Genomic DNA, 12,083 nt, shown 5'->3' with positions numbered 1-12,083 from the left:
ATATTATTATTTAAAACAATAATTTGGGAAGGTTCTAAAATATGTTTGAATAGTAATGAAATTTGTTGACCTCCTTGAGTTTCTGTTGCACAATACAAAACTCTCTCCCCCACCCTACCCAAAAGCTAAGCATTTCATCCTTCACCCATATGCAATGCAAACTGTAAAAAAGATGCAGTGTTTAGCTCATCAAATATTCTGTTAAAACCACCTCAGACAAAATATTTTTCCTTAGACCTAAAGGTTTCTTATTTTTGAGGAAAAATAAAGTGTTGAGAGTATTAATTATTGGCTTTGCACAAATGAACTGTGTTAATCCCTTTGTCCTGATTATCTGAGTTTGATATGATTGAATTAACCACCACTACCACCCCTTTCCCACACACAAGCAATCTAAGCATAGGATGTTTTTGTCATTGAATCACAGGCAGTGGTTGGTTCCTTGAAAAAGTTGTCATCAAATTTCAAGAGAGAGAGGAAGGGGAAGAAGAAGAAGTAGTGTTTCCCTGTAATAGGTATGGTATTGTGGATAATGTGCAAGAGTTCCTCATCAAAATGGAAGGATTTATATTGATAAAGACTCTCCTCCCTGAAAGAGAGGGGAGTGGTTGTGGGCGGGAGCCCGAACACCGCTTCTATCAGGGGGCGTTGCCCCCTGCCTCCAGCTCACCTGGCTGGCACTCACGCCCCCCCCCCCGTGGCCGTCCAACCAGGTGCCATGGGGGGGCGTGTCCAGCAGCCTTTATGCTGCAGTGCCAGCCTCTCCCCGGCCTCATTTCTCTTCGTCGTCCTGTGCGAGTCACCCACCCTCCACTCCCTTTGAGTTAGGGCTTAGGTCATTGGCCTTGCTATGGACCTTAGGTTGGTCGCCCCGGTTGCCCGGGGGGCCTGGTAGGACTTTTTCCATTTGGCATTAGGCTTTTTGGTTTTTTCGCCTACCTCGTAGCAATCGTCACAACTTTTTGTGGTATTGGTGGGTAGGTTAGGCATTGGAATAATGTGTTGTGGTGTGTCGAAGTGCTAGGTGTGGCCATCGCCTATGCCTTCAATTTCTAGGGGTATTCCGTTAAAGGAATCTGGCGGTCGTGTATTCCGTCCGAAGCCTGCTTGGTGGGAGGCCATGGCACGACCCTCGGTGACATCAGGGGTGAGCCTATAGTTGGATTAGCATCAACAGGTGATGAACCCCTGGTGAATAAACCCACTTGTTTCGCGATCCAATGCCTAAGCCAATACCTTTTCATTGCTGTAATCAATAAAGTTGTGGCCTTTTCTAGCCCATTAACCTTATATCACATGTCCCTGTGTCTTCATTTTACTTCGCGGGGGTCGGGTCCTCGAACCACAATATAAACCAGAACAGGCTGAACCACATCTCCATGGCTAGGTGATTCCTGCATTGCAGGGTGTTGGACTAAAATGATCCTAGTAGTCCATTCCAACTCTAAAATTCTATGCTTCTATGAATCACAGTTTCTCTGTCTTGTCTGGATTCACTTTATTGATCCTCAGCCAGATCATGATAGTTTCCATATAGCAGTTCAGCACATCTGCTGCTTCCCTGACTCAAGTGTAAAAAAGAAATACAATTGAGTGTATGACAAGTCACTCCAAATCCCTGCATGGCCTCAGGGGTTTCATGCACACAGTAAAAAGGCATGATGCAGAGGCAGGGCAGAAACTTGAAGGACCTCATAGGGTTCAAGAGCATGTTTGGTGTTGAAAAAGCATTGGTTGCCTTGATGGATAATCTGTGTTGTCAGAAGAAGGAGTGTGCCCTCCTGAATCTTTCAGTGCCTTTTAATATTCTTGAGCATGATAAGCCTCAACAGACTTTCTGGGTTGTGGCTCAGGGGCATTGTCATTCAGTGACAATGTACAAATGCTGGTGTTAGGGGGCTACTACTTGGTCTTATGACAATCTGCTCTGCAAAGTTCCAACTCGCGTTCCATGAGACATGTTTACCTGAATCTGCTGGGTGAGGTAATCCAGGCATTTGGACTAGGATGAGTGTCAGTAGGCTAATGACACCCAGCTCTATTCTCCTTTTCATCTGATTCAGGTGAGGCAGTGGAATTATTATTATTAAATCTAGAAATGTTTGTAGTGGTGTGTTGAACTGATGTCAGGAATCAGTAAGGGGTTGTTGGATGAGGGCCCATAAAATTAAGCAGAATTCTCATGAGGCAGGTCACTGTTGGTGGGTTGTTTGTCTTACTAGGGGCATAGTGTTGAACCTTCTATGGATGGGCTTGTACTCCCATTGAAATATCTGAGAGAGATCCAGCTTCTTATAGAAGGCCCAAGTAAACTCCATGATTTAAAGCACATTTTATTAGCTAAGACTGGTGTGCTGATGCGACTTATCCTGGATAGAGATAACCTGGCCGTGGTCTGGTAACCATCAAACTAGACTACTGCAATATCTTATATGTGGGTTTGCTTTTGAGGACTTTTCCAAAACTTAAGACACCCACTAGGTTACTAATGCTGGCAGGCCAAAGGGAACACATTTTGCCAGGTCTTAATGGATGACACTAAATGGCTTGGGAAGCCAGAACCAAAGGTCCACTATCTTCCCTATGGCTGTGCTGTAACATTAAAATCTTAATCAAAAATACTTCTCTGAACCTGCTTAAGTGAGACAGGTGGTAATGGAAGAGAACAACTTTCAAGGTGTGTCATCTTGAATGTAGAATGCTCTTCTTTGTTGCAGTTTTTTAAAATAAAAAAATTGTTTTGCTATGTTTTATTTTTTATTGTGTGTTGGTTTTGTAATTGCTGTGCGCCACCCTGGGAGTTGTTAGGCTGAAACAGAACATAAAATTGTTTACAGTAAATAAATCTACACCATTCCTCTGTATTAAGAACAGCTACCCTTGTTTATATCTGGAGAGACAATATGTAACTTGACAAGTGATACTTAGAAACTTTGTTAAGTTGGGGGGGAGGGAAATAATGCAGGGTTTCGATTTACCAAGACTAATTACTAACTGCCTTCACTGTAATTACTTTCTTTTTTTACAATGGAAGATGGCTAGATGAGTACCAGGATGATGAGAAGACAGAAAGAGAGCTAATTGCCAGAAGTAAGTACTGAAAATAAGATCATTTGTACTATAATTATATCCTAGGTACCAAATTGCTAATTAAACTTAAAACTATAGATTCTTCTTGTGAATAAGAATAAGATTGTTTTTGCTTTTCTATTTTAGAAAACAGTAATGCACCAATGGCATATAGAGGTAAGTTACACTCTCTATTCATTTCCTGTAGAAACAGTCTTTGCTGTTTGAATTTAAACATCATTCTGGGCTGAAGCAGACACATAAGGGGGAAAAAAGGAGGAACACATGTTTGCGTTTATTCAGGCTTGTCCATCTAGCATTCAATAATGGTTTAGTGTTACATGCAAATGCAGCCATTGTCTTTTACAAGAAGCCATTCATGGAAAGCGTCTGCTAACATGGAAAATACAGATTGTCTGATAATGATCTGTAGAAGGGGCATCATAAGTCATTTAGCTGAGTAGCGAAAAGGATTTCTCACAAAGTGTTTTCCTCATATTTATTGTTCTATTCTAAAATGAGTCAGAAGTTCTTCTGAGAGCAGATCCAAGGTTTGTTTTGTTTACGCCAACATCACTGTCATTTAATAATTGGAGACAGCTACTCTAGCAAGCGAGTGGAAAAAATGTATTGTGAAGTGACAGCAAAAGCAGTTTCAGGTCAGAGTTCATCAGGGTATTCTCATAGTATTCAGAAATAATGCAAACTTAAGCTATACAGCTACTATGCACAACCACGTTTTGCAGATCCCTGCCCTGAAGTCCATGTACACCACCAAGTCCATTGAGCCTCTCCAGACAGTCTGTCAAATTTCTGCTTTTTCACCTGCTTATTGCTGTTGCCCCAGTAACAGTCTCTCTTGCTTGGTCACCAGTTTTTCCTGCTGCTCATGCTCTGTTTCATCATATTATTTTATATCAGTGATGGCAGTCCATGCTGGGCTGTTGGTATTACTAGGGATAGAGGGATGTTTCATTCAGTCCATATTTTTAAGTAGACTAATTTTCACCTCCTGCACTAATACACCAATTGGAATGTAACTTCTCCAAGTTTTGTAATACAGTTCTCAGCTAAAAATATGTACCAAGATCATTTTTTTAAAAGCCTATACTGTATTAGGATAATATTTTTTTTAGGAAAATGCACATTGAGCTAAAACAAGTACTTAAATGTGTATTTTAATATAAAATTATATGTAGATCCATATTTAAACGAGAATTTTCATACAGATAAAATATTTACAGATAAATGCAGAAAAGGAATGCAACTGATGTTTTAAAAATGAACACGTGCAAGACTGACATGGACCAATCTATCCATCCCAACCTATTTTGCTAATTTGATATGGCTTCATTGTTACTTTTAAGGATCTAGCATCATCTGATGGAGTGCCTGCTGCTACACAGACCAACTTGTGTTTTCTTGTTTTCATATTCATAGAAATATGGATGGAGACCTAAAATGGTCTCTGCCTGTACTTCTGATTGCCTCGATTCAACTTGTAAAACACATTGAGCTTTAACAAAAGATTGTCAGCTAGGTGAAATGCAAAGTTGGGTTTTCTATTAGAAATGGAAAGCATTTTGCAAAGGGCTCTTAAAATTTCCTGGCAGGAAGTAGGAATGCCATCAAAGAAAAGAAGAGCAGTACCCAGCCTTTATTATTATTATTTTCCGCATTTACTGTCTTTCCCAGTGCTAATCTGTCATGAACCCTCATTATCACCCCAAGGTGGGTTTGTTGTTCACCCTCTTGCTTTGCTAGATCGTGTAATCGCTTTTGCTCTGGGAGCTGCACCTCCCTTCATTCTCCTGCTGCTACATTACTAAATAAAAAGATGACAGAGCACCATCAATGTATTAGTAGCAGTTCTGATCTCCCTCATCTATGTCAACAAGTAAATATAAAATGACATGAGAGGAGAAGCAAAATGTCTGTTACAGCAAAGGGCTTTAGTGAGGGGAGTTAAAACAAGCAGAAATTAATTCAAATGTTTAGGATTTGAGCCTTTGCTGCCACAAACAGCTATGGAAGCCTCTCATTGTGATTGCCTATAGGAAACCCACCCCCTGCCACCTTCTACAGAATATAGTATGATGCCTTATCTGTGCCAGGGAACACCTGTACCATATCCTGACTGATTGAAGGGATCAATTAGAGCAGGATAGCATGAAAAACTATGTCTGACTCAGCAGATCTGACTCTTCCATTCTATAATTGCTGATTCTCTTCCCTTCATGAGGCTTGCTCCTGTGACCTGCATAACTGTTAGCTCTTCACTGGTGATAAAGAAGAGTTGTGTATGGTGGAGGGTAATTGTTGGCTAATTTCAGTATGGTAGCGCTGCAGAGAGCTTGCTGGGGAGACCATGCATTAAAAAGAAAGGGACTCAAAAATAACTTAAACAAGGTTTTAATTACAAAAAAAACAAAAACTCCTTATACACTAAATACATTAACAACAAACCAGACCCAACCACCAACCCAACCCCCAGGGTAATGGGAGAGCTAGGTGCTGCTCCTTATATACTACATGCAAATGCTGACACACCTTTAATCAATGCAACTCAGCAGCACCTGCTATGTTTCACAGCTGTAAAGCTGGGTCTCGTTATCTTGCTCTGGCCCTTGCTCTGGCCCCTTAAAGACATACACATTAGGTGGAACAATGATGAACCTTTACATTTAAAGAAACCATTCAACAGTAATGAGCCAGGACAGCACATGCAAAGGAGAAAATGTGTGGGAATGGGAATTTTAAAAATGGGAAAATGGGGAAGAATCATGGAATTGTGTAAAGTTGACTGGTACCCCAAGTGTCATCTAGTCCAGCCCCCTTCACCAAAAGAATCTCAACTGAAGCATCCATGACAGATGACCATCCAACTTCAGCTTAAAAACCTCCAAGAAAGAAGAGTCCACAACCTTTCAATGGAGTCCATTCCACTGTCGAACAGCTCTTGCTGTCAGAAAGTCCTTCCTGATCAGAATCTCCTTTCTTGTAACTTGAAACCATTGATTTGGGTCCTAGCCTCTAGAGCAGGAGAAAACAAACTTCCTCCATCTTCCATGTGACAGCTCTTTAGATATCTGAAGATGGCTATCATATCTCCTCTCAGTCTGCTTTTTTTAAAAAGGCTAAACATACCCAGCTCCCTCAACCCTTCTTCATAAGGCTTGGTTTCCAGACCTTTGATCATCTTGGTTGTCCTACTCTGCACACATTCCAGCTTGTCAGTATTTATTTATTCATTCATCCTTTATTGGCATAATATGTCAATATCCTTCTTAAACTGTGTTGCCTAGAACTAAACACAGTATTCTAGGTGTGGTCTGACCAATGCAGAATAGAACAGTACTATTACTTCCCTTCATCTGGACACTATACTTCTATGGATGCAGCCTAGAATAGCATTAGATTTTTTTATTGCTGTATCACACTGTTAAGTAATGTTAAAGCTTGTTAAGAAAAACCATAATTTGGGGGGGGGGGACAGAAAATGAAGTTGACAAATGATGATGTAGTTAGTTCATAAATTAACTTACTTGAAAATGTCACAGAGCTGCATAACATGCAGTTACTCTTTGCCTAAAATGCAGTTGTATAATAGTGTATAATACACTGGTCTCCAACATCTCATAGCCTGATCTTGTGTTGCCTTGCCACTGACACAATCTTAGTGAATCAGTGCTTTTTTGTGATGGTACACAGCATCTTCACCCCCTTTTTTTTGCTGCTTGCAGCAGCTGTTTTGTGCTGGCACTCACAGCACTTTTATCAAGCTATGAATACTGGCAATTATTATTTTCTGCAAAAAAACCAAATCACTGCAGTGAATGTGTGAGTACTTGACTTCAAAGGTCCTTTCCTTATGTACAGCACTGCTGAAATTCATTTTAGTCACAAAAATAGCAAGAAACCCTTGATAGTTCTTCCCCAGTCTTATAAAATACAATTTTGTTTTGATTGTTTGTTTACCTTTATTCCACAGGTCAGTGGAGAGTGCTGGTAAAGACTGCTCAAGATTCCCCACTGTCACGGGAGTGTAAAAGAACCCTTGTGATTTACGGCTCAAAGGGCAAAAGTGACAATCTTCTCCTTTCTTCCCAAAGCTTGGGAGATATGCCCTTTCAACCAGGAGCAAAGGATGAATTCCTTGTAAGTTGAAGCTACAGCACAGCACAGAGATTGCAGTGGCATCTTGCTCTAGCCAAAGGATATATTTGGAATCCTATTACGACTGTAGCAAATGCCATCTCTTATTTACAAAGATGGCTTGATTTGTGGTTTAGTTTTTCTCGATATATTTTCCCTGTTATTTTACAATCTGTAAGCTGGATACAGCCAATATGGAATGCAACACATACCCAAAGTCAGAAACAATGAGAATCATAGAAATATCTATTGGAAGACCGTGTTCAGCCTATGGTCAGAAAAGGTAGGTTCTATGCATTTTCAGAAGAAATAAATTGACAATTTACAGAACATAGGCAAACTGGTGACACCTGGCCCAGTGTTAGGCCATGACATTACTAGGGCCCCACAAGGGTGTCCTGATGTCTGCCATGGGTCTCTCTTTATTCTCATTTTATCAGTGCTGGGTGGCTGGGTCTGGGAGCCATCCTTTTAATTTCCCATTTAGGGGCATTTAACTTCCATTGTTTTTATTGGGTTGTAGCTCAGAAGAAGAGCCACTATCTATTTGTTTGTGTCACAACTGTTCACAGTTAGATTCTTCTCTCCCATACAGTGGTACCTTAGGTTAAGTACTTAATTCGTTCCGGAGGTCCGTACGTAACCTGAAACTGTTCTTAATCTGAAGCACCACTTTAGCTAATGGGGCCTCCTGCTGCCACTGTGCCGCCGGAGCACGATTTCTGTTCTTATCCTGAAGCAAAGTTCTTAACCTGAAGCACTATTTCTGGGTTAGCGGAGTCTGTAACCTGAAGCGTATGTAACCTGAAGCGTATGTAACCTGAGGTACCACTGTATTAAGCATTTACAATTGAGCTCCTCCACCTCTACCCCTCTCAGAGTGAATAGACCACAAACTTAAGTAAGTGTAAATGCTTTACTTGCCCATGCATTGTTCAATGCTACAGCAGAAACAACATGGATAAGATACCGTATTCTTGGTTACAAAATGCAAAAAAGTATCTTCAAACATGCAGTCTGGGCTTGGGAGCTCCAGCCTCATACATGTGCTGATCTTACATAGGAGGGAGGGGAGGCAGGAAACAACCCTTACTTCCCCGCTCCTTGGAGAAGAGGGGATGTGACATAGAATCATAGACTCATAAAATTGTAGAGTTGGAAGGGACCCCAAGGGTCCTCTTGTCCCACCCCCTGCAGTTCAGGAATCTTGCCCACAGCCATCACTGGGTGGGCTTGCACCACCAACCTTCTGCTTAACAGCCAGACGGACTGACCCATTGCACCACACAGTCTTCTCTAGAAATTTACAGCTCTGTTGTCCTTTACTGGCAATTATGCACAGTTATCTTTGACTGCATAAAATCTCTCACAAAAGGTTCCTGGTTCAGTCCTCTGCATTCATATGTAGGACTGGGAGAGATCCCTGTCTGAAATCTGCAATCAGTGAATTTGGACATTTCTGAGCATAATAGACGTATTGACTCAGTATAACACAGCTTCCTGTGTTTCTGTGTCTAGGGATTATTGCTCAGAGTACTTTTCTATGTTCACTATTGGTGGCTTCCTTGCCCAATTGCTGAATGGGAACATAGGAAGTTGTTTTATATTGAGTCAAACCTAATTGGTCCATCTAGCTCAATATTGTCTATACTGACTGTTATTAGCTCTCCAGGGTTTCAGGCAGGAGTGGTTTCCAGACCTACCTGGAGATGTGGGGATTGAACCTGAGACCTTCTGCATGCAAAGCAGATGCTCTTTCATTGAGCTACAGCTCTTCCCCAAATACCTGTGCATCTCTTCCCCTGCTGAAGCCTGGCACATTTTTTCTTATTATTTTTGATTGACTGCTTCACCAGGAGTCCTTCCTTGCATAGCCTCATATTGGGGCACTGGAGTAGAAAACATAGTCCGGCTTGTTACCTTTGCTGGTAGATTTTCAAACAGTGAAGCAATTTAATTCAAGTCCCATCTGACCTTTATAGCATACTCAGAGTGGAATCTATTACAGCAGGGGTCTGTTGGGGAGAATGCCTCATTTCAATAATAGAGCAATAGGCTGTTGGAAAAGCTAGTTTTTCAGACACTTTGTAATTGTTTTGCCCTCAGTCATGGTAGAGCATGAATGTGCAACATTCAACATAGTGGGATCCTACTGCATCTGGTTCCTATATGACTCATGTTACAGTTGACTAATAGTAGCAATAGTTTGTGTTTCTGTAGCATTCTAACTAAGCACATACTTTAGTAATTCTGTAGCATTCTAAGCAAGCACATATTTTAGTAAACTGCAGAATCAGGGCTGGCATCTGTACCTAGTATCCTTGGGCACCTGCCAGGGCCCAGTAGTGATGCCTGCCATGGGCCCAGAACTTTGAGCATCATCAGGCAACTGGATCAATCATTGAATTGCAGAGTTGGAAGGAACCCCAAAAGTGATCTAGTCCATATTTTATCTCCATATTACAAATTGGGAGGAGAGGCATGAGAGGTAAGATCTTGCCTATCCCGACCCCTTTCCCAGTTGTGTTCACAGTTGAGCTAAGAATGTGGAATTTCATAGCTCAGAGCTTATGCTCTTCAGAAGTGTGCTACATTACTTTGCCAGAGAACAGCAGGATAACATGAGTACATTTTTTTCTTTGTGATTATTTGCATAAAATCTTTGCAAATCCAGTAATGCTGGCCAATATTCTTTGTGCACAAATTTGTTTTTGTTTCTTTTTAAAAATAGATGGTCACACACATGGGAATGTGACCTTCCGATTTCTTTTCTCTGCCCCACCCCTCCCCATGCTGACACAGCTCCATGAGAACAATTGCAACCGCTGAATAAGCAAACAAGCTTTCTGCATGTTAATCTTGCATGTGCAATACAGAGATTTTGCCCCCTCCCTTATACTGTACCTTGCATTTTCTAGTCTCTCCCCTCCTTCCTAAATATTGTTTCCTAGAGCTACCCCTGGCTGTGCAGCTCAAGTATCTGACAGCTCACAAAGCCAGTCTGAAATTTAAGAGCAATAGCTGCAGCATGAATATCTTGAGATGCCATTCTATTCCAAACCATTTAAGCAACATCAAGGCTTGGTTGCCCTCTTTATACCTTATTGCTGAGGCTGTTTGAATGATCATATGCTTTTGTTGCGTGAGTTCACCTATTCCCATTTGTGGCAGCAAAACTGGTTGCCATGGGAATGGCTGTGTGATGTTGCAATTAACAGAAGACTGCAAATTCAGCAAAGCAATATACAGGAGCAGAAGAACAACAAAGATCTGGATTCAGTACGATAGCACTTAGTCAGGATTCACATACAAATAATATAGTACTGTTTATACAGAGTCAGCTTCTTAAAAATGGCAGGCCTCATTTTGATCCATAAATTTGATTTCTAATTATTTTTATGAATATGTGGGTGTTGATTTGCTTAAGTTTGAACATATATTTGGCACCAGTCCAGCAGCTTAAGTGCTCATAGGAACCTTGAATGCATACACAGATCTGTGCATGAACATGAAGCTTTTGCCCACTCTCATCTATGAGTTTGACAGTTCTCCACCATGGGCAATGAGGTACTGCATTTGCTGATATGAAGTGTTCCCTGACAGTGAAGAGCAGTGTTATTTTTCTAGAAAAAGAGGTGCCAGAACTCACCATGAATGCTTCCCTTGTTCTCTTATAATGGCAATGGCATTCACGTGAGATGTGCTGGAACTGAGTTCCAGTGAGTTCTAGCTGGAAAAAAAGCATAGTTTTATGGTAAGAGTGGTGGATTTGTACTGGGGAGATGGAGTTTTAAATCTCAACTCAGTGATGAAGCTCACTGGATGCCTGCTACGCCAGTCACTATCTTTCAGTAAAGCCTTTCTATCAGGGAAAGTGAGGGCTGGACCATAAAGAAGGCTGATCGCCGAAGACTTGATGCTTTTGAATTATGGTGCTGGAGGAGACTCTTGAGAATCCCATGGACTGCAAGAAGATCAAACCTATCCAGTCTTAAGGAAATCAGCCCTGAATGCTCAGTGGAAGGGCAGATCCTGAAGCTGAGGCTCCAATACTTTGGCCACCTCATGAGAAGAGAAGACTCCCTGGAAAAGACCCTGATGTTGGTAAAGATTGAGGGCACAAGGAGAAGGGGACGACAGAGGAAGTGATGGCTGGGCAGTGTTCTCGAAGCTACTGACATGAGTTTGACCAAACTGCGGGAGGCAGTGGAGGACAGGAGTGCCTGGCGTTCTCAGGTCCATGGGGTCACAAAGAGTCAGACACAACTAAACGAATGAACAACAGCAAGCTGTGTGAGGAAAAATTAGTGCAGGGGAATAGCCATGTATGCAACCCTGCACTACCTGGAGGGGAGAGCAAACAAGGTATAAATGTAGTACTCCAAAATACTTGGAGATGGAGATGGTTCTCATGGGAGTGTGGTTAGTAGGAGTGGGGTGAAATGGGGCAACTTGTGCATATTGAGAGGTAGCCAAAGATGTCAACTTGGTTCAGGAAAAGAACACCACAGCCATGAAAATATAAAGCTATAAGATTTCAAGACACCATTCTGTGTTTTCAGTGTCACTTAGAATCTTGCTTTTTTTCAATGAGAGATGCAACCCTGCCTTTTCTGCCCACAGTGGCCTTTTCTAGCACACTGGCTTTCAAGTGTTGTTATTTCAGTGGGGGAAAAAACCAGAAGCAATTCCAGACAGCAGCTCATTATGTAACCAGTGCTTATGAGGACTGTTGCCATGTTAATGCGACACATAGCAGTCATGAAGGTGTCCTGGAACAGTTTTATTAGTAAATGCAAACATTCTGGTTTCATGGATATTTCTTTATAATGCATGCTGCCAGTCCAAGGCACAGTTGC

The 12,083-nt window shown here is 41.5% G+C and overlaps 1 protein-coding gene across 4 annotated transcripts in view; it reads left to right on the top strand.

The window, feature by feature from the left end:
- Window positions 1-12,083, top strand: part of RP1 (RP1 axonemal microtubule associated) — a 188,696-nt gene that overhangs the window by 96,510 nt on the left and 80,103 nt on the right. For all 4 annotated transcript variants that reach the window (XM_081873914.1, XM_081873915.1, XM_081873912.1 and 1 more), the window contains 4 exons: window positions 428-515; window positions 3,035-3,090; window positions 3,217-3,246; window positions 7,061-7,227. In XM_081873914.1, the coding sequence (XP_081730040.1) occupies window positions 428-515; window positions 3,035-3,090; window positions 3,217-3,246; window positions 7,061-7,227 (341 nt within the window). The remainder of the gene's footprint in view (window positions 1-427; window positions 516-3,034; window positions 3,091-3,216; window positions 3,247-7,060; window positions 7,228-12,083) is intronic.

Source organism: Podarcis erhardii (genome assembly GCF_964252035.2).
Source record: "Podarcis erhardii genome assembly, chromosome: 8".
Lineage (NCBI taxonomy): Eukaryota > Metazoa > Chordata > Lepidosauria > Squamata > Lacertidae > Podarcis > Podarcis erhardii.
The sequence above is the reverse complement of the archived record's forward strand: the minus strand, read 5'-3'. Positions and strand labels throughout refer to the sequence as shown.